Raw genomic sequence first — 26,203 nt, forward strand, 5'->3', positions numbered from 1 at the left:
TTCCGGGTCCGCGGACTCCAGGTGTGTGAATGGCCGGAGCAGCAATGACATCTCTCCCGTGCATTGTGCTGAAGAAGAGTTCTACTTTCACTGTATAGTTCCTCTGCAATGTGGCATAAAACTAACTATTTACACGACTGCTGTAATAGACTATAGTAGCATTAGCTACATACAGTATGCCGCCAGATATAGGTTGTGCGAGTCTTAGCGCACTGTCATTGGCTAAGGGGGAGAGGCAGGAATATGACGATCTCCACCCTGGCCATACTGCCAATGATTAAATTTGTGACTTCACCCGAATTAAAAAAAAATATATATTTGGAGACTCCATCAATTATTTTTTTTTAAAGTGGCGTTCCACCCAAAAGTGGAACTTCCTCTCATCGAATTCCCCCCCCCCCCCCACGTCACAATTGGAACCTTTTGGACAGGACACCAGTCTTTGACAGGTATCCTTTCCCACTTCCGGGAGGTCCGGGCTGCAGCCCGTGACGTCACCGTGGGGGGCTCCCTCCTCCTCCCCCGGCTGCCGGGCCAAAAGGAGAGAGGGAGAGGGGCCTCTGGCATGCGCAGTAGGGTTCCTGGCATGAAAACAGTTGAGGGTGCAGACATTGCTGGACTCCAGGACAGACAACTGTCCCATTATTAAAAGCCAGAAGCTGTAGTATGTGTAGCTGCTGGCCTAGGTAGGGGGGGCGAACACCGCTTTAAGAGCGAGCCCCCGAGCATTCCTCCCCCTTACATTAGAAACGTCTGCTCTCATGTTGCCACAGGGAATGTTTATACTGGACACAGACTAAGTACATTCAAAACCCTCAATGGCAGCACCCAGATCATGTGCCGTTATCTTCAGTTCTGCGTTAAAAAAAAAAAGCAATGCAGAAAACTCACTGCAGCCATAAAGAAAAACGGAAGTGAAACATTTAATGCCATCAGACAGCCAAGTTTCACATTGCATTTGAAATGAAAGCTACAGGCTGGAATTCCCCCCCCCATGCATGTTCATTAGCTGCTAGAAGGCCTCATTTACATGGTGTATACCATACCGTACACCCATGCACAATCGCGTTTACCCGCACGGGGATGCACAGGAATTAAGTGCTTCCCCATGCAGACCGGGCCACTGATGTCAATTGGGACACAGCTGTTGTGTCTCAGCATATCATCAGTGTGGGCACATGTGAGTGCGTGTCCCCCAACACTGTCTGAGGGGACAAAACCACATGAATGGATGTATTGGGACACACCAGCTGTGTCCCAGTTGACAGCAATGGGACTATCTGCGGGAGAGATGCATTGAATCCCTGTACGGGTAAACATGGCCCTGCATGGGCATACAATATAGTACGTCCTGTGTGAACGAGGCCTAAAATAAAGCGATAAACAGAAAGAAACATGCAATTGATAATCTCCGAATACATACAGTAAGGGGAAAAAAGTATTTGATCCCCTGCTGATTTTGTACATTTGCCCACTTACAAAAATTATACAATTTTATTGGTAGGCTTATTAACAGTGGGAGACATAAGAACAAAAAAAAACATTAAAAAAAATTATAAATTGATTTGCATTTTAATGAGCGAAATAAATATTTGATCCTCTATCAGCAAGAGATCTGGTTCCCAGTCATCTTCTATACAGGCAACAAGCTGAGATTAGGAGCACTCTTTTAAAGAAAGGTAGTGCTCCTAATCTCAGCTTGTTACCTGTATATAAGACACCTGCCCACAGAAGTAATCAATCACATTCCAATCTCTCCACCATGGCCAAGACCAAAGAGCTGGCCAAGGATGTCAGGGACAAGATTGTAGACCTACACAAGGCTGGAATGGGCTACAAGACCAAATTGCCAAGCAGCTTGGTGAGGGTGATAACAGTTGGTGCGATTATTCGCAAATAGAAGAAACACAAAATAACTGTCACTCTCCCTCGGTCTGGGGCTCCATACAAGAACTCACCTTGTGGAGTTTCACGATCATGAGAACAGTGAGGAATCAGTCCAAAACTACACAGGAGAATCTTGTCAATGATCGAGGCAACTGGGACCACAGTCACCAAGAAAACAATTGATAATACGCTGTGAAGGACTGAAATCCTGCAGAACCCGTAAGGCCCCTCTGCTCAAGTAAGCAGTTGTACAGGCTGCCTAAAGTTTGCAAATGAACATGTGAATGATTCAAAGGAGAACTGGGTGAAAGTGTTGTGGTCAGATGAGACCAAAATGTACCCCTTTGGCATCAATTCAACATGTTTGAAGGAGGAGGAATCCTGCCTATGACGCCAAGAACACCATCCCCGCCGTCATAAATGGAGGTAGAAACATTCTTTGAGGGAGTTTTTTCTGCTAGGGGGACGGGACAACTTCACTGCAAAGGGACGATGAATGGGGCCATGTACCGTCAAATCTTGGGTGAGACCCTCCTTCCCTCAGCCAGGGAATTGAAAATGGGTCATGGATGGGTATTCCAGCATGACAATGACCCAAAACACATGGCCAAGGCAACAAAGGTGTGGCTCAAGAAGCACATTAAAGGTCCTGGAGTGGTCTTGGCTGTCTCAAGACCTTAATCCCAAAGAAAATATGTGGAGGGAGCTGAAGGTTCGAGTTACAAAACGCCAGCCTCAAAACATTAATGACTTGGAGAGGATCTGCAAAGAGGAGTGGGACAAAATCAACCCGGTGAGCAACTACGAGAAACGTTTGATTGCCAACAAGGGTTTTGCCACCAACTTAGAAGTCATGTTTTGCCAAATTTTGGGTCAAATACTTAGTTCACTCATTAAAATAAAAATCAATTTATAACTTTTTTGAAATGCGTTTTTCTGGATATTTGTTGTTATTCTGCCTCCAACGGTTAAAACAAACCTACCATTTAAACTATAGACCAGTGTTTCTCAACTCCAGTCCTCAAGGCACCCCAACAGGTCATGTTTTCAGGATCACCATTATTTTGCACAGGTGATTTGATCAGTTGCACTGCCTTATTAATTACCACAGCCGTTTCATCTGAGGGAAATCCTGAAAACATGACCTGTTGGGGCGCCTTGAGGACTGGAGTTGAGAAACATTGCTATAGACTGATCATTTCTCCGTCAGTGAGCAGACGTACAAAATCATCAGGGGGGGGGGGGGGGATTAAATACACTCCCCCCCTCTCACTGTATGAAATATATAAAGTCTGTTAAAATGTCAGGTTTTTGTGATGTCAAAAATAAAATAAAAAAAATTAGACAAAGATGAAATCATTTCAGAACTTTTTCCACCTTTAATGTGACATATAAACTGTACAACTCAATTGAAAAATAAACTGAAATCTTTTTAGATGGAGGGAAGTAAAAATAAAAATATATGTTTGCATAAGTGTGCACACCCTTAAACTAATACTTTAAAGCACCTTTTGATTTTATCACAGCACTCAGTCTTTTTGGGTATGAATCCATCAGCATGGCACATCTTGACGTGCCAATATTTGCCCACACTTTGCAAAAACACTCCAAACCTGTCAGCTTGTGAGGGCATCTCCTGCGCACAGCACTCTTCAGATCACCACACAGATTTTCAATCGGTTTTCAGGTCTGGGCCATTCTAAAAAACTTTCATCTTATTCTGGTGAAGCCATTCCTTTGTTGATTTGGATGTATGCTTTGGGTCATTGCCATGCTAAAAAGATGAAGTTTCTCTTCATATTCAGCTTTCTAGAAGAAGCCTGAACGTTTTGTGTCAATATTGACTGGTATTTGGAAGTGCTCATAATTCCCTCTACCTTGACTAAGGCCCCTGTTCCAGCTGATGAAAAACAGCCCCAAAGCATGATGCTGCCACCACCATGCTTCACGGTGGGTATGGTGCTCTTTTGGTGATGTACAGTGCCGTTTTTGCACCAAACATATCTTTTGGAATTATGACCAAAAAGTTCAACCTTGGTTTCATCAGACCATAACACATTTTCCCACATGTCTAAGAGACTTCAGATAGTTTTTGCTAAATTTGGCCAGGCTTGGATGTTTTTCTTCGCAAGAAAAGGCTTCCGTCTTGCTACTCTAACCCATAGTCCAGACATATGAAGAATACGGGAGATAGTTGTCACATGTACCACACAGCCGGATATTCCTGTAGCTCTTTTGAGGTTGCCTTAGGCATCTTGGCAGCCTCCCGACCAGTTTTCTTCTCATCATTTCACACATTTTGAAGAGACGTCCAGTTCTTGGTAATGTCACTGTTGTGCCATATTTTCTCCACTTGATGATTGTCTTCACTGTGTTCCATGGTATCCAACGCCTTGGAAATAATTCTGTACCCTTCTTCTGTGATAACTTTTTACAATGAGATCCCTCTGATGCTTTGGAAGCCCTCTACGGACCATGACTTTTGCTGTAAAGTGCGACTAAGAAAATGTCAGGAAAGACCTACTAAAAACAGTTAAACTTAAATTTGGGGTTAATCAGAGTCACTTTAAATGATGGCACGTGTGTACCGCCTCCTATTTAACATGATATTGCTTCATTCTGAACACAGCTACATCCATAGTTATAAGAGGTGTGCACACTTATGCAACCACATTTATTTTAGATTTCAGTTTGTTTTTCAATTGAGTTGTTCAGTTTATAGGTCACAATAAAAAGGTTGATGTTCTGAAATGATTTCTCATTTTTTACATCACAAAAACCTGACATTTTAACAGGGGTGTGTAGAGAATATTATAGGTGGGACATGCGTGCTGCCAGCGGCTCGTTCCCGCTGCAATTACACACAGCAAGAGCTGATCTGCGGGTACCACGTCCGCTGGCACTCAATCATCAGGCAGAAGCACAGAATACATTTCATCTCTTCCTCTAGTAAAAGCACATCCCACAGTGTGGCAAAACCACTGGTTAGGCACACAGTTAACCCTTTAATCGCCCCTGATGTTAACCCCTTACCAGCCAGCATCATTGCATTTTTTTTTGCACTGATCACTGTATTAGTGTCACTGGTCCCCAAAGTGTCAGTGTCCGAATGTCCACCGCAATATTGCAGTCCTGTTATAAGTTGCTGATCGCCACCATTACTAGTAGTAAAAAATAAAATATTTAAAACATCCCATAGTTTGTAGACGCCATCATTTTTGCGCAAACCAAGCAAACGCTTATTTGTAATGTTTTTTTTTTTTTTTTACCAAAAATATGTAGTAGAATGCTGGCCTAAATTTATGAAGATTTTTTTTTTCAATGTTTTAATTGGATATGCTTTATAGTAGAGAGTAGAGCTGCACAATTAATCGTTAAAAAAAAAAAAATTGCGATCTCGATTCAACCCCCCCCACCACCTCTATTGCAGAGTTTCCCGATTCTTTCATGTAACCAGTGTAGAGACTTGCGCAGGTCTCACATGGTCTCGACTCCCGTGTCGAGACCACGTGAGACCTGTGCAAGCCGGAGGCCAACGGATAGACGCAAGACGGCGTTACACTTGCCACGTCCTGTCGCATCTGATTTTAACTTTTTACCTCTATGTAAGAGTCCAATTTTTTACAATAAAGAACCCCCTGTTTTCAACATACATACCATTGGAGGCATCCACTTTCTCCTTCCTTCCCCTCACCGCTTGACTGCACGGAGCATTTACTAGGTCCTGTTACACAGCCTTAATAGGAACCAGCAGAGTGAAGGATTACCACCTGAAGGAAGTGAGGTCCACATCTTGGAGATGCTGACATCTACACTACATGCATATATATAGCACCTTCAAGGTAAGGGCATAGCGAGACTGGTCTTTGGATGTCATTTCCATTATTGAGAAGATCTTACCACTATATCAATATCATCAGAACGCCGAACCTGTATTACTCTGACCAATTTTATTCATGAACTTTGTACTTTTATTTATTACTACTGTTTCTTTATGTATTTAGCACTTAATGCACTTTTATTCATTGGAATCACTGGTTATTTATTGCTCTGAGTCTTTGTACTCAGTTACAGCTGCAGGCTTTTAATAAATGGAGGAGACTTACCTGTCCTGGTGTCCCTCGATGTCAGCTGTCGGGTGCTGCCGTCGCCATTGCGGGTAAGGGAACCCGGCAGTGAAGCCTTTTGGCTTCACGCCGGGAACCCTACTGTGCATGCGTGAGGCCCCTCTCCTCTCTCCTATAAGCCCAGCGGCCAGGGGAGGCGGAGGAGGGAGACCCGTGGCCAGACTCCAGGAAGTGGGAAAGGATACCAGTCTTTGACAGGTATCCTGTCCCCCCCAAAGGTGGCAATTGTGGCACTGGAGGGGGGGGGGGTAATCCGATGAGCGGAAGTTTCACTTTAGGGTGGAACTCTGCTTTAAAGTCTATAAATTTTAATTTGGCACAGCATCGCACAATTTTCAGTTACATTAACGCAGCATCGTATTGCAAAATAAATAAAAATGGCCTGAAGTGAAGAGGGGTACATTTTGGAGAGCTACTGCAAGCTACAGGCTTATCCTATGTGGTGTATAGAATTCAGCAATAGAAGACTTCATACTTGCAATACCCATCTACCATACCCTATCTACTTATAGTTTTATTTTTAACCCCAAAACCAGAACAGTGCCACCAAACTTACCTGAAGAAGCTCCAAAGTCATTGGGAGATTTTTAAGTTCCTTTAATAAATCTAAAGCCCCACCCTGCAAAAAAAGAAAACATTTCTCAATAAATAAAAAAATACTGTAGAGTACATCAAGCATAAGAAACCCAATCTACCAATGCATATCATTTAATGCATCCCCATTTTTAATATCATTTAAGTGATCAAAATGTATTTAAAGCAGATTTTTAATACATAGGAGAAACCACAAACGCTATATAATAGGGAGTTGTTAGGCAGGGCTGTGCCCCCCTCCAACCTTCATGGAAGCTGTGCCCATTGGGCTCCTTCTGATCCCTGAACTACAGCTCAGATAAGCTCATTCTCTTACTGACAACCTCCATCTGCGCACTGCTAAGCTGCACAGCACAGCAGGCAGCTTCACAGTGTACAGATAGAGGCTGTGTGTAAGAGAAAGGAGGAGGGCAGCAGACAGATATTAGCGAGTCCGGGGAGCCCGCGATGTTGGCACCCCAGACGATTTTCGGATCGGCTGTCGGGTCCTGCAGCCACCGTTCATTGTAAGGGAAACTGGGAGTGAAGCCTTTCAGCTTCACAGCCGGTTCCCTACTGCGCATGCACAAAGGGCTTTCGCACTGGCCCGGCGGCGGAGCCAAAACTTTGAGGGACGGCGCCGCAGCAGAGTCTCCCGGAAGTGGGGAGGGGTACCTGAAACAGATAAACATAGCTTCCACTTTAAGACTGTCAGCAGATCGGCCTCGATAAACTCAGCAGTGCCCCCAGATTACTGGCATCTCTGTATTTACATGTGACCATCTGATTGGGCACAGCCGATCACATGGTTAAAGGTCTAATCTACATGCAGGGCGCCAGACGCACGGATTTCAATGGGGTTTTTCTTTTTTTTCTTAAAGCACATGATTAGAGTCTGAGGCTCTAATTGGATTAAAAAAAGGGTGGGCACAGAGCACTGCACCCTTAGCCCACCCAGTTGTGTGACATTAGTGAATTATTATTAGCCAGTTTCTTCACGTTTCTCCTTCTGGCCAATCAGGAAGCGGGTTCTGAGACCCGACTGGCCGGGAGGAGAAGCAGTGACCACTGGGACACAAGCAGCAACCTGGACGGGGTAAGTGGCGATTGATCAGCGGGCAACGGGGTGGGGGGGGGGGGTGTGTCTCAGGTGTGGCCCTCCCCCCCCACAGAGCACCTGCCACCACTGATCATATACCAGGGAGACAATCAGGTGACTGGTGGAAGGAACAGTTCAGGGAAAGCATTCCTTTTATAAAGTTCATTCCCAGCAGGTATTTCCCACATTCTTCTATTCCTTCCCCTGGTCCCTGGGTGTTCAGTCTATGATGAGGGTTCATGTCCCCTCACTGGCTCCCTCTACTGTTTGGCACATGGGAACCCCAGCAGACAAGGACCGGGGGACATCTCTGGCTCTTCCACACTCAGGAAACCCCCCTGTATAAATCAGCTCCGGTGTACTGCGCCCTATACCGCCAATCACGAGCATTGGTTTGTAGCTCTAGGCGGCACAGACACCCTCTGATAGGCTGCCCGAATCCCCAGCACACACCATTCCATGGGGGGGGGGGGGGGACCAGGGACACAAGGTGTGTGCCAGGAGCGGCCTGTGCCATCGCCACAGCGGGCTCACCGTGTTCTTCTTCTGTACCATCCGCTCCATCTTCTTGGCGATACGGATAATCTCCTCCCCGCCGCACCCGCTCATCTCTGCGTTATTGTTGGCCGCAAACAATGACACGGAGGAGCCTGGAGAACAACACTGGAGCGAAAGGCAAATTCCCGCTTAACGCGACCTCTCTACAGCCCAGCCGGAAGTTTAGCACGACAGTCCCAAACAGCGAGGACGCAACTCTGTTATCGTTCTAGAAGAGCGGCCTCTTCCGGGGAGGTGCTGTACAGTCCGCCACGCCCCGTAGTAAGCGGCTCTTAGTAAGGTATGGCGAGTGCCTGCGCCACCTGGTGGTCAGATATGGGAAATGCACGCAGCGTGTAAACAGTATGACGAGTGTTGCTTCCACCTTGATCATTCATTGGTCAGCTATGAACCTACCCAGCAGATACAGCAGCTTTAGTATTACTTGTGCCTTATTCACCATTTGGTACCTTATTGATAATTTTTGTTATTTATTTTCACTTGGTTCACATTCCACCACTCGCAGTAGCGCAATAGACCACTCATTTACATTACTACCCATCATTGGGCTTGGAGAGCAGGCCTGTTCTGACACTTTCTTTTTGATGTAAAAATCAATTTTTTTATTTATTCCAAAGTTACTTTTTAACTACTTGCCATCCAGGGCCATTTCTGACACTTCGCTCCTACATGTAAAAGTCAACTTTATTGCTAGAAAATAACTTAGAACCCCCAAACATTATATATATATATATATATATATTTCTCTTATCGTCCATGGACGGACACAGCTCCTTAAATCTTGACAAGTGGGTTATGTTCCCTGTTTACAGGAGAGGACTAGGCAGAAACATGTTAAATAGTTAAATACATGTTACATTAACAGAGTTGAACAGCCCCGCCCAGGGGGCGGTCCCTCCAGACATAACCCTCCTCACTGCAGCCTCAGTTTCGTTCTGCCTAGCAAAGGAGAAGGACGTATGGCTCCCTTTGGGCCCAGCGCCCTGAGGAGAAATTTTATTTTATTTTACTTTACTTTTTCTTGAAGAATCTTCTTTCAACTGTTGGCTGAGAGACAGGCTGGATATTATAGATCCTTGTAGTCTACTCAGTCCGACCAGCAAGCGTGGGCACACCTTTGCAAAGAGGCTTGGTCTGCCACGCCATACCTCATGACTCCTGAGGTGGCCGGTGAGCTTTGCTCCGAGGTCCACATATGACTGAGCTGTGGTGTTGCCTCAATCACAGTGGACCGGGCCGACAGCTACCTCCATTGCGGTTGTAGGTCTGTCAGGAATGCGTCAGCGAGTCCTCGCTCGGACGGGTAAGTACAGTCCCTCCTGCTTCGGTGGGTTGGTACAGCTGGGCATTCCTGGGGTTCGGGGGTCCCTTCCCCTTACTTCCCTGCTCCTTTCCCTTGCTGCATTGCTAACATTGCCGCTGTCAGGGGGGGAGGGGGCCTTCCTGAGGGGACTGTTATCTGGCCTGTGTTTTTTCTTTTTTGTATTGGGCTTTCCTGTGAGGTAAAAAGCCCTGTGATGAGCACAGATGTTTATGATTATACTTCAGCAGACGCTGACTGATTGGTGACACCTGTAATGGTTTTGCTTTTTATGCTGTATCTGTGACTTGTCCTTAAATAAAACAGCCCTATGAGGCTTTTCCTGTTTAAACACAGGTCCCTGCAAAAGTTACCTCACGGTTCTTTTCCTCACAGGCAGCGCTGTGCAGTCTCCTCCTGAGGGAGTCCCCTGGTTACACCTGGTCAGCGCAGCAAGTGGGTGAGAGGCCCTGAATAGGGCTCTAGGAGCTTTTGTCTATTTGTATGGACAGGTGTGCATATTATAATACACACTATATGTAAATATTGGAGTCAGTATCTGGGTCCTTCCCCACATGCTGGTGGTGGCAGCAGGTGTTGGCACCTGTGATTCCCACAGAGTTTTTATTGTTAGTCCTGGACACAGTTTGTGCCAGGGTGGGGGTGGACTGCGGGCGGGCGGTAAAAGAGTGCCCCCTTCCCCCGTTATCCCCTGGGGAATGCTCTGTTATGGAGCCATGGACTAGGTACCTAGTTAAAAAAAAAAAAAAAAAAAAAAGGCAGAATAAGGCATTTATGGGTGCGCTTTTTACTGCTGCAAGGGACTCTCCTAAGCTGCATAGTGCAGCTGGGTTTCCGCCGAGGGCTCGGTCTTTTTTGGATCACACAAATCAGACCGCTGTGTAGGTTTTTCCTTCTGTGCCCTTCTTTGATAATTTCTGAGATGCGGAATGAGAAAAGCCACTGAGGGCTTTTGTAGTCCCTCACCGCCGGGCGGGAACCCCTACTTGTCTGGATCTGACTGATAGAAGATCCGAAGTACTGACCCGTTCCATGTTTACCATGCTGGGGTCTGGCTTGCGGCCTATTGTGGCCACTACACTGGGGTCTCAGTGGTCGCTGGCGCTATTTTTTGGGAGATTTTTCAATTACATTGAAAACTCCCATTGGCGCCCATTTTGTCGTAGCCACGCTATGGCGCAGCTTACATTGTGCTGGCCTTTTTCCTGTGGCCGCGTTCTGAACGCTCGGCGGCCATCTTGGAGTAGTCCTGACCCCTAGTGCTGTATACAACTCACAGAGTGAGCATTTTGCACCAGACAGTGGAGGAGCACCGACTCTCTCCTGAGGTTATTAGCCTAGCGGACCAGCTGGTCCAGGGCCTCATCTCATATAGGTCTGTGATGCTTCATTGAATGCTGCGCCCTTGTTATCCAGGGCGTCTGTTTCAGAATGGTTTTATGCACACGGTGGTGTAGTGCTTAACTCCATTACTTGGCAGCAAAAGAGTCATTGGTTCGAATCTGCACACTGACGCCAATCTGCCTGGAGCTTGCATTGTCGCTCCCTGTGTCTGTGTGGGTTTCCTCCGGGTACTCCGGTTTCCTCCAAAGACATGTGTGCATACACCTACATAATATACATACACACTATGTGTGTGTATTATTTAGGGGCAACCCTCCCAGGCCGTCAAAGGCCCAGCTGGGGGACTAATCTGTCCCTGGGTGCATAAGCCGATCACGCCGGCACCCAAATCCTGCCAATGTATATAGCCTTCCCTCCCTGTCTCTAGGTGGGAGGGGCGGCTTGCAGGTTCACAATTCAGTGAAACCTCCCTGCTCTCCGACTAGTGGGTCTGCGAGGTGGTCTCTTCGGAGTACTAGATAGGGTTTCCTCCTATCCACAGAACAAAGTTCTGTCCTTGTGTCTTCCCCTCCCGGCACGTCGGTCTGCCTTGGGCAGTGTGGGATTTGCTAAGCTGCGGGGTAATTTTACCTCTCCCGCAGGACGAGAGTTTTGGGGTTTTCTATGGGCCTCAGGCCCTAAATACCTTTGTGAACGTCGGGTAGTTCCGCATGGAATCCATTTGTTCGGTGGTAGCTGCGCTTCATCCGGGGGATGTCCTGACGTCCTCGGACATCAGGGACGCATACATGCATGTCCCGTTTTGCACATGTCACAGTGTTTTTTTCTGTGCTTCGTGATGAGAGAAGGGTCTCTGTCAGCCTGTGGCCCTCCCTTTTGATCTGGCGTCAGCACCATGGGTTTTCAGCTAGGAGCTCGCACTTATTTGAATTTTGTTGGGACAGCGAGGCTTTGCCTCATTGGCTACTTTGACGACTTTCTTCTGAGAGCAGCTTCTGTCTCCGACCTAGTGGATGGGTTATTCCCATTCAGACCCTCCGAAGATTCGGGTGGATGTTAAACGTTTAGGCCAGAAAGTGTAGCTCAGTGGCAGCAAGCCTGCCCTACATGTGTGCGACCCAGGGTTCAAATTATGGGCATGCTAGGTTCCGACTCAGCGTAGGAGTATCTAGTGTTGATCCAGACTCCTCAGTGGCAAAGGTCCTTCTTCCCCTGGAGAAATTGCAGACTCTTCAGTCTGCGGAGAAGGTATTGGCATCACGCAATCGGTCTTCTCTCCGGGCGCCTGCTGGTTCAGGGTCTGTGGGTAGCCTCCTTCAAGGTGGTACTGTATGCCCAGTTCCACACCCTGGTTTTCCAGTGGAACTACTGTCCAGGTGGTAAAAATCTCTTGTCTCTGAAATCATTAGATTCCTGTGCGCCACCTAGTCAGAGTCTCTCTGAGTTGGTGACAGAGATTCCCGACTCTTCGGTCCGGGAAGTTGTTCCTTCCTTCCAGTGGTCGGTGTTTACGACGAATGCCAGCTCACGGGTTGTGAACCTGGAGGTTCACAAAACTGGGGGGTCCAGTCGGCCCTGAGTCGCTGGACTTGCGTGGACCTATGACCACACCTCCTTGAATGTGTCTGGTCTCGGTAGCTACCCAGGGTCGGGCCTGGCTAGTGCCTGGTGGAAGACCGCCTGGGAATACCAGGTGCTGTCTACTGTTCATTGTCCTACTATTTTAGGCGATCAGGCTATGCTTCTCCTTGTGGTCGACCAATCTGGTTTCAGCCGGACAACGCCACGGCCGTGGCTTCAGTCTACCATCAGGTATGCCGGCAGGCAGACTACTGGAGTCGCCAGATGCTGGACCAGGGCGACTGGTCTTTGTGCTTGGGGTGTTTCGGCTCCCTTGCAGGAGGTGAGCCTCACATGGCATGGATCTCCTGGCAGCTTGTCTCCGCCGCAAGGGTGTCAGTTAGTGGCCAGGTCTAGTGATCTTGTACAGACGCGTCAGTCGCGCTGGTGGCCCTGTGTTGTCTGTATCGGTGATTTTTTGCCATTCCTCCATGGTAGTTGCTTCCTCGGCCGCTCCACAGAGTGGATGCTGAGGAGATCCCGATGATTCTAATCGCTCCAGATTAATCTCGGCGTCCTTGGTACGCTGATATCGGGCGCCTGGTAGCGGAGGCACCCTGGCGATTGCCAGGGCAGGAGGTTCCTGTCTCAAGGTCCCATACTTCCTCCTGTTGTACAGTCACTGACTTGCTTAACATGGTTATTGGAAGCCAGACTTTAGGTGACCAGGGTCTGTCTGACTCGGTCATCTCAACAGGGCACCGTAGTCTTCTTCCGGAGGATCTACCGTCGCACCTCTCTTGGTGCGAAGGGATGGAGTGACGTCCACGGGCGTACTTTCAATGTCCAGGGTCCTGCTGTTTTTAAAGCTTGGATTGGATCTAAAAATTGCTTAAAGCACCGTTTGGGGGCAGATTTCAGCCTTGGCTGTGTTCTTTTAGTGGCCTTTTTGCGGCCCGTTCCCTGGTGGGTCCCCTTTTTTTGTGTGCAAGGGGTTTGTCATATACTTTCCCCTCTTGGCCCATCTCTTCCCCCATGAGTTTTGACTCTGGTGCTCTCGGTTCTTCAGGAACCTTCCTTTTGGAAACATCAGAGAGATTTTCTCTTGACATTATCTCAGAAGGTGGCCCCTTTAGTGGCCTTTACCTCTGTTAGAGGGGTTTCTGAGTTGGCGGTCTTGTCTTGCAAGCCGCCATGCTTGATCCCCCATAAGGATTAGGTGATGGTGCGCCCGCGACCTTCCCTTCTTCCGAAGGAGGTTTCGGCCTTTCATACTTTAGGCGTGGTACGCGCTTTGCGGGTATACCAGCCTACTACGGCTCCATTTCGGAGCTTCTGACTCTCTTTTGTGTCGGTGTCTGGTCCACAAAAGGGCCTGGCGGTCTCGTCGACCACCATTTCTCGGTGGATCGGGCAGGCCGTCATACAGGCCTATGCTCCTAAGGGCGGGCCCCCCTTTCCGGTCACGGCACTTTCGACCAGGGCAATTGGTGCTTCCTGGGTTTTTTTTTTTTTCCCCGACATCATGCGTCGGTCTCACAGGTGTGCGAGGCGGCGATTTGCTCGTCCGTTCACGCTTTTTCCAGAATTTACATGGTTGCTGTGAGTGCATCTTATGATGTTTTTTTCAGCCGCTAGTTTTTGCCGGCGGCTGTTTAAAGTTGCACCTCCTCCGTTGAGGAGCTCTGCTTGTTTTGGGGTGAAGTTAAAATTGTTTTTACTGATATATTTCCCACCCCTCGTTTTTTGACACTGCTTGGGGACGTCCCACTTGTCAAGATTTAAGGAGCTGTGTCCGTCCATGGACGATAAGAGAAAATAGGATTTTTTGTACTCACCGTAAAATCCTTTTCTCTGAAGTCCATGGACGGACACAGCTCCCACCCCTCCTTTTTAGGTTTGTACTGCTTGTTACGAACTGAGGCTGCAAGCTGCAGTGAGGAGGGTTATGTCTGGAGGGACCGCCCCCTGGGCGGGGCTGTTCAACTCTGTTAATGTAACATGTATTTAACTATTTAACATGTTTCTGCCTAGTCCTCTCCTGTAAACAGGGAACATAACCCACTTGTCAAGATTTAAGGAGCTGTGTCCGTCCATGGACTTCAGAGAAAAGGATTTTACGGTGAGTACAAAAAATCCTATTATATATATATATATATATATATATGCAGGGATATGCAATTAGCGGACCTCCAGCTGTTGCAAAACTACAAGTCCCATCATGCCTCTGCCTCTGGGTGTCATGCTTGTGGCTGTCAGAGTCTCGCAATGCCTCATGGGACTTGTAGTTCTGCAACAGCTGGAGGTCTGCTAATTGCATATCCCTGCCCTAGAGAATAAAATGGTGGGTGTTGCAATATGTTATGTCACCACTGTATTTGCGCAGTGGTTTTTAAAACACAATGAATGAATTAAAAAAAGAAAAAGAAAAACACTAAAGTTAGCCCAGTTTTTTTGTATAATGTGAAAGATGATGTTACGCCGGTTAAATAGATACCTAACATGTCACACTTTAAAACTGCGTCTGCCCGTGGAATGGCGGCAAACTACGGTACTTAAAATTCTCCATAGGCGAGGCTTTAAACGCCTTTACAGGTTACCAGTTTAGAGTTGCAGAGGAGGTCTGGTGCTAGAGTTATTGCTCTCGCTCTGGCGTTCATGTGGTTCGATCGCTGTTTACATATGCATGCGGGAGTAACGTATGCATTCTCATTTGCACATAAGCACAGTGGAACTGGTGCGCCTAAAGTTTTTTTTGTTTATATTTATTTTCTGCAAAAATATATATTTTTTACACTTTTTTTGTACAACATCCCTTGTGATAACAGCCGTGACAGGTCATCTTTATGGAGATTTTGGGTCTATTAGACCCCCAAATCTCTCCCCCAGCCTCCCATGTAGAAGTTCAGACACCGACTCCCCTGATCGGCTACTTACCTGGCCATTGGTGACCAGGTAAACAAATGGGCGGGACAGGAAGTGACAAACTACTTGTCGCTACCAGTTTCCAGGGTTACAAAGTGAGAGGAACAACGTCAGTTGCTCTCTCTCTCTCTCTCTGTACAGGGCAGCCATGGGACTGGAGAGCCCGGGAGAGGAGGCAGCGGGAGGGGGGTGGGACCCTCTTCCGCCACCCGCAGAAGTGATCGAGTGGCTAATTAGCCACTTAGATCACTTCTGCCTCGTTTAGAATCACCAGCTGAAAAGATTAATACTTGGATGATGTCTGTAGTTGCAGGCATCATTCGGGTATAACCACTGAAACCGGATGTACGTCCTGCTGGCGGGAAGTGGTTAAAGTGGGGGTTCACCCTAAAAAAAACATTTTTTTTTCTAGCATGCCATCAAGCATACTAGCGCGATCTACAGTACGCCTTTATTTTATTTTTTGGCGCTGTACTCACAGTTTACTGCCTTAGTGAAGTTTCAGACTCCCCGAGGGGAATGGGTGTTCCTATGCAGAGGGAAGATGATTGACGGCCGGCTATGGCGCGTCACGCTTCCCAAAGATAGCCGAAATAGGACTTGCCTCTTCACGGCGCCTGCGCAGTCAGCTTCGATGTCTGTGCGCAGGCGCCGTATAGCGCCGTGAAGAGGCAAGTCCTATTTCGGCTATCTTCGGGAAGCGTGACGCGCCATAGCCGGCCGTCAATCATCTTCCCTCTGCATAGGAACGCCCATTCCCCGCGGGGAGTCGGAATCTTCACTACAGGATTAAACTGAGTACGGCGCAAAAAAAAAAGAAAGGCATACTGTAGCTCGCGCTAGTATGCTTGATGGCATGCTAGAAACTTGTTTTTAGGGTGAAACACCGCTTTAAAGCAGAGAGCCTAGAGAATAAAATGGTGGGTGTTGCAGTTAATGTCACACGGTATTTGCACAGCAGTTTTTCAAACGCAATTTTTTGGGGAAAAAATACACTGGGGCCCTAGCAGTGGGACCGGCGTTGATTTTGGGGGGCAGGGCCAAATCCCGCTGTCTGTGTCAATGGAAGCAGCAGCAGTACTCGGGAGCATGCCCGCACGAGTGCCCCCATGGAAAACGCTTCTCTGTGGGGGCACTCGAGAAGAGGAGCAGCCAGGAGCACCGCTGGGGGACCCCAGAAGAGGAGGATCGGTGCCACTCTGTGCAAAACCCTAAATATAACATGTTTGTTTTTTTGGTTTTTAAATGAACCTTTACAACCCTTTAAAACTCTCTTGGCAGGCCCTTCCACGCAAGCTGTAGTTGTGTCTATTGGCATTGTCAAACCATGGCTATGTGGATTAGGTGCATGGTCCAAAATCCTAGTTCCATTATATGGATGCCCCCCCTATCCATTAGACCAGGGATATGCAATTAGCGGCCCTCCAGCTGTTGTAGAACTACAAGTTCCATGAGGCATAGCAAGACTGACAGCCACAAACATGACACCTAGAGGCAGAGGCATGATGGAACTTGTAGTTTTGCAACAGCTGGAAGTCCGCTAATTGCATATCCCTGCATTAGACCATGGGTGCAGAACCTGTGGCCATCCAGCAGTTGCCAAACTACAAGTCCCATCATGCTCTGCCTTTGGGATTCAGGCTTGCAATGAGTCATGGTACTTATAGTTCCACAACAGCTGAAGGGCCACAAGTTGAGCACTCATGCATTAGACCTTTTACCTACGTAAAAGTTACATTACTGTATGAATGGCTTGGTGGATACATTTCACCAAATCTCACGGATAAGTCTTCCCCACAGAAGAAAAAGGCCTATGCTACTACTAGTAGATCTTCTACTCCTGAAGATAGAAAGTATTTATTTCATTCCTCTCTGTCTTAATCTAAAAAAGGAATGTACTATCATCAGAAGATATTGCGCTCTAAGCCAGTTAAGAATAGTGCCAGCACCTCCCACAGTGATGGGGCACCCCTACTTTTCAAAGTAAGGAGGTGTCTGTCAGCCTTCTGGTCACAGAAAGTCTCAGATGCCTGGGTACAATGTGTAATTACCAAGGGTTACAAAGTAGAATTTCACATTCTGTCTTCTGCTTTAAGCTTTCAAAACAAAAAACGGTCACGGCCAGCAGATTGGTTTGCGGCTGGCCAGCATTTCTTGTCTCAAGGAGTCATTACCCCTGTACCAGCAGAACACTTTCAAGGTTTCTACTTAAACCTTTTTACAATTCCCAAGCTAAAAAAGGTGAAAGTCAGGCCCATTCTGGATCTGAAGACTCAACTTGCTGCTATGGGTTCAAATGTTTTGCATAGAAAATGCCAGATCAGTCATTGCCTCCCTGCTTCCAGCAGATTTTCTGGCTTCAATATATATCTGGGATGCCTACCCTCACATTTCTATCTCATCAACAATATCAGCATTTTGCAGTGGGTAATCAACAGGATTAATTTGTCATCCTTCCCTATAACCTATCCACAGGCCCCTCCCAGCTTTCATCAAAGTGCTTAACCCTGGATTTTGGCATTGCTCTGTGCTCAAGTAGTTCATGTTGTAGGGTACTTGGACAATGTCTTTTGAAAGGATCAGTCCTCCTTACCTTCCTCCCTCCTTAGCCAATATCCAAGACAGTACAGACTCTGCTAAGCTTGGGTCTAATGAACGAGAAAAACAACAACGTGAAAAAATAGAGCAGGTTCTAAATTTTTAACGGACATTTTTCTAGTCGAGGAAAATGCTCTGGAGCCTACACATGGCCATTTTTCACAACCAATTTAAAAAAATTGAATTTTTCTCGTCATAAAAAACGGCCGTGTGTACGCGGCATAATAGTTGCCTACTACAATATGCCCAGTTTAAAGATCATTTCAACTCAAAATTCTGGCAACGTGGGACATATTTGGTCCTTGAACCACCCCAAGTGTCTGACCCTCAAGGCCATAGTGAATTTCCAAGCCAACACTGCAGTAGAGGAAGCCATTTTTTGCATGGCTGTGAAAAGGTTCTCATGAGAGACACCAGCCTGTTGGGCTAGGGAGGAGTCCTGGACACTCTCATAGCAAGGAAACTTGAGGAGAATCCAATAAATGGCCATGGACCACATAAATCACGAAAAGGAGGCAACAGAGTAGCACCAATCCAAGGAAAGGCATGAAAACATGGCAGGTGGACTCTGTCATCAGTATCTGGATCAGGGGGAAATGGGCTATTCTTCTGGAGGTCTTTCAAGTCCATTACCACAGATGGTGGATGCTAAATATGGATCAACTAGATTCAAACTCAACTACAAACTGGACAGGTTTGTTGCCAGGTCCAGGGGGGCCTTCACTATGCATGCTCTAGTAGCAGGATCAGTTCTGCCCGATCCATGCCTTTCTGCCCCCTCCAAATTCTTCCTTGCCTACTTTGTAAGATCAAAGAGGGGGCATTCTGGTGATCATTGCATCGAAATGGCCCAGCGGGTGTCCAGATCTCCTGTCCTGGCCAGTGTCCCAGCCTGCTTCTCAAACACTGGCTTTACAGCATGGCACTACCGTGTTTCCCCGAAAATAAGCCATGGTCTTATTTTAATTTTGGTGACAAAGTAGGGCTTATTTTAAAATAGGTCTTACCATGTAATGTGCTTTCTTCTCCCTGCCCGACAAGAATTCCCAGTGTGAACAGTTAAAATGCTTGTAAAATCCTATAATTTACTCTATTACAGTAGTATATAATGTGTGTGTTTCTGTAATATAATTGTGCCAAATACCTCCGTTATAGTGCTGCTGTGCGCTTCTGTGACCCGCCGGAGCTCTCTTCCCCGCAATTATATTAAAGGAGAACACACATTGGATTATAGTTTTTTTACAAGCATTTTAAGCTAGGGCTTATATTGTAGCCCCCGTGGAAAATAACGCTAGGTCTTATTTTCAGGGAAAATTGGTAGTTAAAGAATGGTTCTAGGTGTAGCTCACATCTCCCCACTGTACAATCTACTGTGTCCCATTGTGCCCTCAATCCAGTTCTTTCTGCCCTTTGAACCTGTTTGGGATATTTTCTTGTCTGACTTTGCCTGTAAGGTGGCATCCCACATCAGAGGGGAGTTTCAATATTAGCAGCCTAATCTCTGCATAAAGTTGTCTTGAGGCCTTCTGCCTCTAATCTCAAAAGGGGGTCTCCGCCTTTCACCAATGAAAATATTGTCCTTCCTTTATATTCTGACTGAAACAACCTAGGGAAATACATCACCTGGATGTGTTGCATGCTCTGAGAGTTTACCCTTTAGCCATTGCCTCCTTTTGGAAATCAGATTACCTTTATGCACTTTCTGAATGTTCCCACTCCACCATTGCTAGCTGGATGAGGCAAGAAATCATTAGAGTTTATAGTCTGAAGGATAGAGTAACTTCCCCCCCAGATTTGTTAGGGCTTTGTCTTTTCAGCATAGGTTTGCAAGCTGGCCACCTAGACTCCTGTGTATACATTTGAACGCCCCAGTCATAGTAATAGTGCCTGTCTTTTATACTGTATGATTTGGGGGGCGGGGGGGGGGGGGAGTGTTAACATAGTAACATGGTTTATTTCAAAACCTGAGTAAATACATAGACATGAAAGCCAAGATAAAAAGGATAGCATGGTGAAAAATGCTTAAAATCATACACAGGTTCTTGTATAAAATATGTGGAACTTTACAAGCATCTAAAAACACGTTTCACAGGCCACTGCTCGCTTCTTCAGGAGTAGGTCTTTGCATGTAGTATATCTAAAAAGACAAGGCAAAAGTATCAAATGAAAATATATATGGTCACAAAAAATCTATTTTGCACATAGAGGCCCACAATAGTATTCATTTGATACTTTGCCTTTTTTAGATATGCTGCATACAAAGACCTACTCCTGAAGAAGCAACAAGTGGCTCGCAAAATGCGTTGTTTTAGATGCTTGTATAATTCCACATTTTATACAATAACATGGTGTATGTTTTTAAGCATTTGTCACCACGCTACCCTTTAGCTTGGCCTTCATTTCTATGTATTTACTCAGGTTTTGAAACAATGTTACTAGGTGTACCCTACTTTGTTGGTCCCCCCATGCTCGCCTCATTTAAAGTCTCATGGGCTATTCTCTTTTCTGTTGCAATATATAGGGATGGAGGTGTGTCATGGGTAGTATCAGACCTGTCTCTTTTGTATTATATAGCTTTTAATCATATACAGTAATAGTGGCCACCTTTAGTAATTTACCTTTGGAAAAATCTGACTGAAATTATGCAGCTCTGACACCATGGAAGCAGATACATCACATCCGTTTTGAGTGGGACAAAACCAGGAGTCCGACTGTCAAAAGATGCAATTACAATGGGCAGTTCAGATTGGGACCATAAACATAATATACATAAAATAAAATAAAACATTTAGTATTGAATAAAACTTGTATTGAATCCTTGTGCTCATGCAACACACAAAAATCCATAAATAAGTGTAGTCTGATTAAGTGTCCCTTTGCCCTCTCCTCCTTTACACTTGATCATGGACCACACCCATTTATGGATTTGTGTGTGTTGCATGAGCACAAGGATTACGGTTTCATTCAAAACTTTTTTTTTATGCATTATGTTGGATATAGCACTGCTTCTTTATTTGTACATGATACCAAACGTGTTAAAAGGGTGCACTTTAAGATGGCAGCTGAAAAATACATTTATTGGGGTATTGTTTAAATCACAAATGGTTTTAGGTAGTGCAGGAGTACACTTTTTAGTACTTTGTTCAGACTGGTAGACAGAGACTATTGGGTTTGCATGCTAAAGTAAGCAGGGATGCAATTATGTCCCCACTAGTGGCAAAGAACTACAATGGGATGCTACAAGACTTGAGGTCGAGGTGGGGAATGGAGGGCATACTTACCCATTTTCTGCCTGCCTTGGTCCAATCACATAATCCCACGTCAGCCATTGGTGGCTGCAGGGGAGAAGAGCTTGTTCGACAATAGCCAGGAAAGCCTTAGCCTCCCATGTCCGACCTAGCTTTTGTTGATGCTCCCTCCTCTCCTATGAATCCGCCGCTGGCTGACACAGAAGTCTGATCACCTGACCCTTCCAGATCTGGTTGATAATAGGCAAGTATCTGATACAGGCCTAACGAATTCCAGTGGGGGACATTCCAGCTGCACAGATGCACGCCCACTGAAGCTTGTCATAATTAGACCCCTGAGGGATCTCAGATGTGGTCACGTCCGGCCAGGGTATGAGGGGGCGTGCAGTGCAACCATGTATATGCTCTTGTATGTTTTTGTATATTCCCACCTGGATTTCCTTCTTGCAATGTATGTATGATTCAATATTGTTGGGGTCCATGTGGGCCAGTTTTTCTCTGCTTTGAACAAATAAAAATAAAAAATAAAAATGGGCAAGTATATGCACATCTTTTTTACACAGGTTAGTCTATATGGGGTGTGGGGGGGGGGTTTAACATGTTTAAGACTATTTAGGGGACAGGCCTATAAATCATATAAAAAGCATGGGTTTCTAATATCCTGGATACCTATGCATATAACAATAGGAAACAAAACGCTTTTATACACATTCAATAAAATATCTGCTTAAAGCTGTAGTCAAGCAAAATGCTTTAAGTACTTTTATGGCTTAATACACCCTTTAGGTTTTAGTGCCGACAATTTTGCGTCATAACTTCAGTAGGACTTTTTTTCGCCTGCAGTTTAAAAAGCTTTCAACACACAGAAAAAAAAAAAAATAATAATAATAATAATAATAATGTTTTAGGACTAGTTTTATTCTTAATTTTATCTTTGAGAAATCATAAAAAAAGCAAGTTCATACTTTAGACGAAAAAGAAAAAAAAAAAAAAAAAAAAATAAAAAAAAAAGAGAAGGGGGAGGATTATTCAGATGTATTCTTTATTAAACATGATCTTAATGTACCAATATTAAAAGAAGCATTATTCTTTACAGGTTTGGAATTTAGCAGTTGTATTAAATGTACCTCATCAAGAATTATCCCATCGTCCATTAGAGAGAATCAAAGACATTATTTTCTATCATAAATTACTAAACACCATTCTGAACATACCGCACAAGCACAGTCTCCATTCACATTTAAAAAAAAAAAAAAAAAAAAAAATCAAGCTGCATCTTAAATTTGCTACACCTATTATAGAGATGAAAAAAAAAAAGAAAAAAAAAAAAAAAGAACCATATGGCTTACAAAAGGAAATTCCCTCAACCTGAAAGATCTAACGTAGCTGGGATCAGCAGTGTGCAACTCCAGTCCTCAAATAGGGACTACAATGCATATTGTCCAATTTCCTATAAATACTCACACAATATTTAATTGTATTCTACAACATTGTCCAAAACCACTGCAGTACTTGAGTAAATGGATTTCACCTCCTAGTTTGATCACTGGGAACTCAAACTTTGCTATTGATTGAAACCACAGATGGCATATTGCTAAGGTTTATAGCCGATGATATAACGTTTCAAACCAGTCAAGCTATGTGCCACCACACATGACCAATTCCTTTCGGAATAGAAAAATATGCAATGTAAATAGTGGACCTTAAGTTGAGCCACTAGTCCCGATTATATGAAAAATTTACAATTGTACTGGTAACAGTAAAACCAGCCCCAGTGTGGATACAGTCTGGTAAAATTGTTAAATACATTTATCAGAAACGTTTTAATGCAGACAATCCTAGATGAGATCAAAGTTTTGAACATCTTAGTAGTTAGAAAAGTAAATAAACAAATGATAATACAACATGGACTATGACTGCAAATTGTTCAACGCAGCCAACCAAAGTTATAAGTGCTCCGAAAAATAACAGGGAGGTTGCATATCATGGGCACAACATAAAAATGAGAACCGCAGTATGTGGGTTCAAAGACCTTCAAGTATAATTTTTTGAACACTTTCAGTCCAGTAGCTTTACATTTGTCTTGTCCAATTGCTGCCATGACCATCTTTATTAATGGTGGATAAAGATGACCGATTTTTTGAAGACTTTTATACCATGGAGACACACACACACACACACACACACCTCAACTCTTATTCTGAAATTTGGGTCCAGCACTGCAGTACCTAAAAGATTTTCACTACAGTCGAGTGTTTTCTTTAACTCACCATTACTATGATTAACATATGTATAATAAAGAGCCATTTAATATGGTTCCTGTCTAGATCAGTGGTGCCATATTCTAGTCATCGACACCTACCAATATTGCATTATATTACCACAACCAGGAAGGTATCTTACCTGCAAGCCTGTGAAAAAAAAACTAAAAAATATGCACCGTTTTGGATAACGATTACAGCTGAGTACCACTGTTCTGGCCGATACATCAACTAACCTATTGCATAGCGTCATCCTTCTTACAATAATAATTTATCATCTTGAGTCTAGCACAAGTACATCCTTATGATGTATTCATGAAATGGTTACAATGAAGTCCACCTCAAAAAAGAAAAAAAAAAGGAAAAAAAAAGGAAAAGAAAAATCTTGAAGCAACTTTTAAACCTTTATTATAGTTATTTGGACAAAGGGGTCATAAATCAAAGGAATGGTAAACCCAATGCAAAGTATTAGTTTACCAATGTACTAAATTATGAAGGGGGGGGGGGGGGGGGTCGTCCCTGCTAGAAAAAGTAATACTTCTAAAACTGGATGTAAATCCTCACATCCAGCTCATGGTCCTGGAGCACCCAAAATACTTGTTGCCCTTGTACATTCAAATTTCTCAAAGTCCCTCAAATTTCTAGCTATAGTCAGTCCCTGTTCACTTCACATTCACTACTGCTTCTTACAAATCTGCAGTTACCTAAAGGGAAGGAGTGAGGGTAATTCTCTGCCCCATGGCAGCATGTAACAAAGTTCTAAGTGAACGTGGTCCATCAATGTTCAAATTATGACACATAAAAATGTATCAACATAGCTGGTAATAAAAAGAACAGGACTAATAAAACAGATATTCTGGGCATAGCTAGTATACTATTCCTGCTAGGCTATAAAAACAGCCAACATTCTATTCTGCCTACCAAAAACACAGCCTAAAAATCGCAAAATGTAACGCTAGCTGGTAACAGAGATATGGACTTTTCCATACATTTTAAACTTTTTATACAACTTTATTGTAGAAACGAACAACAGGTTAAAAAAGCTTAACAAGATGTACTGCATTTGATTGCACAACATGAACACAGAACTGGAAACAAATCTAGAGGGTTGTGTTATACTCTATGTACGTATAGACCCACCATCTGTCAACAGTTTTCAGAGTCCTCTGCTACTTCCATATCATGAAATAGCCCTCACAATGCTATAAATAATATAGCAATCAGTCAACTACATTTTAGTAATGTGGTCTTTAGTATTCTATATTTGGACAAAATTTAAATAAGCAAATCCTTGGTAACCATATTGATTATCCCAACCCTCATTACTGCATCTTATCAGAAGAACTAGAAGTTTCCTTATTGAAGACATTTAGGAGGAGCATAGTGACTGTTGCTGGTGCATATTTCAAAATTCCAAAAGACATACAGAAGTGTCAGTTAACTTGGAGGTAGCTGCTTCTCAATGAATTGCTTGATGTCAGACATTTCCTGAAATAACAAGACAATACATTAAACAAATAAATAGATATACACTATTCAAATACTATCATGCAACACTTTCTTTTGTTAGGCCTTGTGCTTGTTGGACAGTGTTGTCTTTTGCCATGTTTGGCCAAGCTTTAATTTTCATAGTAAAAGATTCTGATGACAGGTAAAAGATAATACACCAATTTGTATGCATTACATCAGTCACATAATCTGTACCTCCATCATAAACCATGCCCTGCCAGAATATCATCTGAGAACTGACTTCGGTTCATAATTTATTGAAGGGTCGTTTCAGAACGATTGCATCATCTTACTAACATATATATCTCACACACATACACACTTGAAAAAGGTATTCATACCCCTTGAAATTTTCCACAATTTGTCATGCTATAGTCCAACACAAAGTGGCACATAATTGTGAAGTGGAAGGAAAATTATGAATGGTTTTCAAATTTTACCATTAAATAGGTGAAAAGTGTGGGGTGCTTTTGTATTTAGTCCCCTTTACTCCGATACCCCTAACTAAAATCTAGTGGTACCAATTGCCTTCAGAAGTCACCCAATTAGTAAAAAAAGTCCACTTGTGTGTAATTCAATCTCAGTATAAATAAAGATGTTCTGTGAAACACTTAGAAGTTTATTAGAGAACCTTAGTAAACAAACAGCATCATGAAGGCCAATGAATACAACAGACAGGTCAGGGATAAAGTTGTGGAGAAGTTTAAAGCAGGGTTAGGTTATAAAAAAAATATCCCAAGTTTTGAACATCTCACTGTTCAATCCATCATCCAAAAATGGAAAAACTATGGCACAACTGCAAACCTATAAAGGCACAGATCAATCCGCGGTACTCCCAAAAAGTACAATTGAAATAATGTTGACTACGCCTCCTTTCCCTGCTGAAGCCAGTTTGGACGAAACGCCGCGTCGGGCGGAGCCGAGCATTTGACATCACTACGCTCATCAGCTGTTTGGACTGCATCGCAGCCGTCAGCTGTTACACACGCTGACATCCTATCTTTTGATTCATGAGGATCCGTGTGTGCAGGGTGAATTTGTTTTACCATCTGTCAGTGTCATACTGAAGAAAATAAAATCCTTTATTAAACCTACTGCACCATGAAGTCCTTTATGCTCTCCTTCTAATCCCACTCATTGTTTGAGCACAAATAATTTGTTTGAGCACACGGAACGGCATATCTTCCAATCCT

At 44.5% G+C, this 26,203-nt stretch overlaps 2 protein-coding genes across 3 annotated transcripts in view; both read right to left on the minus strand.

Moving 5' to 3' along the window:
• TCEA1 (transcription elongation factor A1) overlaps positions 1 to 8,461 on the minus strand; it is a 31,828-nt gene extending 23,367 nt beyond the window's left edge. Inside the window, exons 1-2 of one of the 2 annotated variants that reach the window (XM_040354204.1) lie at positions 8,221 to 8,461; positions 6,571 to 6,633 (exon numbers count right to left, since the gene is read on the minus strand). In XM_040354204.1, coding sequence (XP_040210138.1) covers positions 6,571 to 6,633; positions 8,221 to 8,295 — 138 coding nt within the window. In that variant the 5' untranslated portion in view covers positions 8,296 to 8,461. The remainder of the gene's footprint in view (positions 1 to 6,570; positions 6,634 to 8,220) is intronic. The other variant, XM_040354203.1, reaches the window with a different exon arrangement.
• Positions 8,462 to 22,263: 13,802 nt separating this feature from the next.
• LYPLA1 (lysophospholipase 1) overlaps positions 22,264 to 26,203 on the minus strand; it is a 44,149-nt gene continuing 40,209 nt past the window's right edge. The window contains exon 9 of the mRNA XM_040354205.1: positions 22,264 to 24,989. Coding sequence (XP_040210139.1) covers positions 24,939 to 24,989 — 51 coding nt within the window. The 3' untranslated portion in view covers positions 22,264 to 24,938. The remainder of the gene's footprint in view (positions 24,990 to 26,203) is intronic.

The sequence above is a fragment of the Rana temporaria genome, chromosome 5, assembly GCF_905171775.1.
Source record: "Rana temporaria chromosome 5, aRanTem1.1, whole genome shotgun sequence".
NCBI classification, from domain to species: domain Eukaryota; kingdom Metazoa; phylum Chordata; class Amphibia; order Anura; family Ranidae; genus Rana; species Rana temporaria.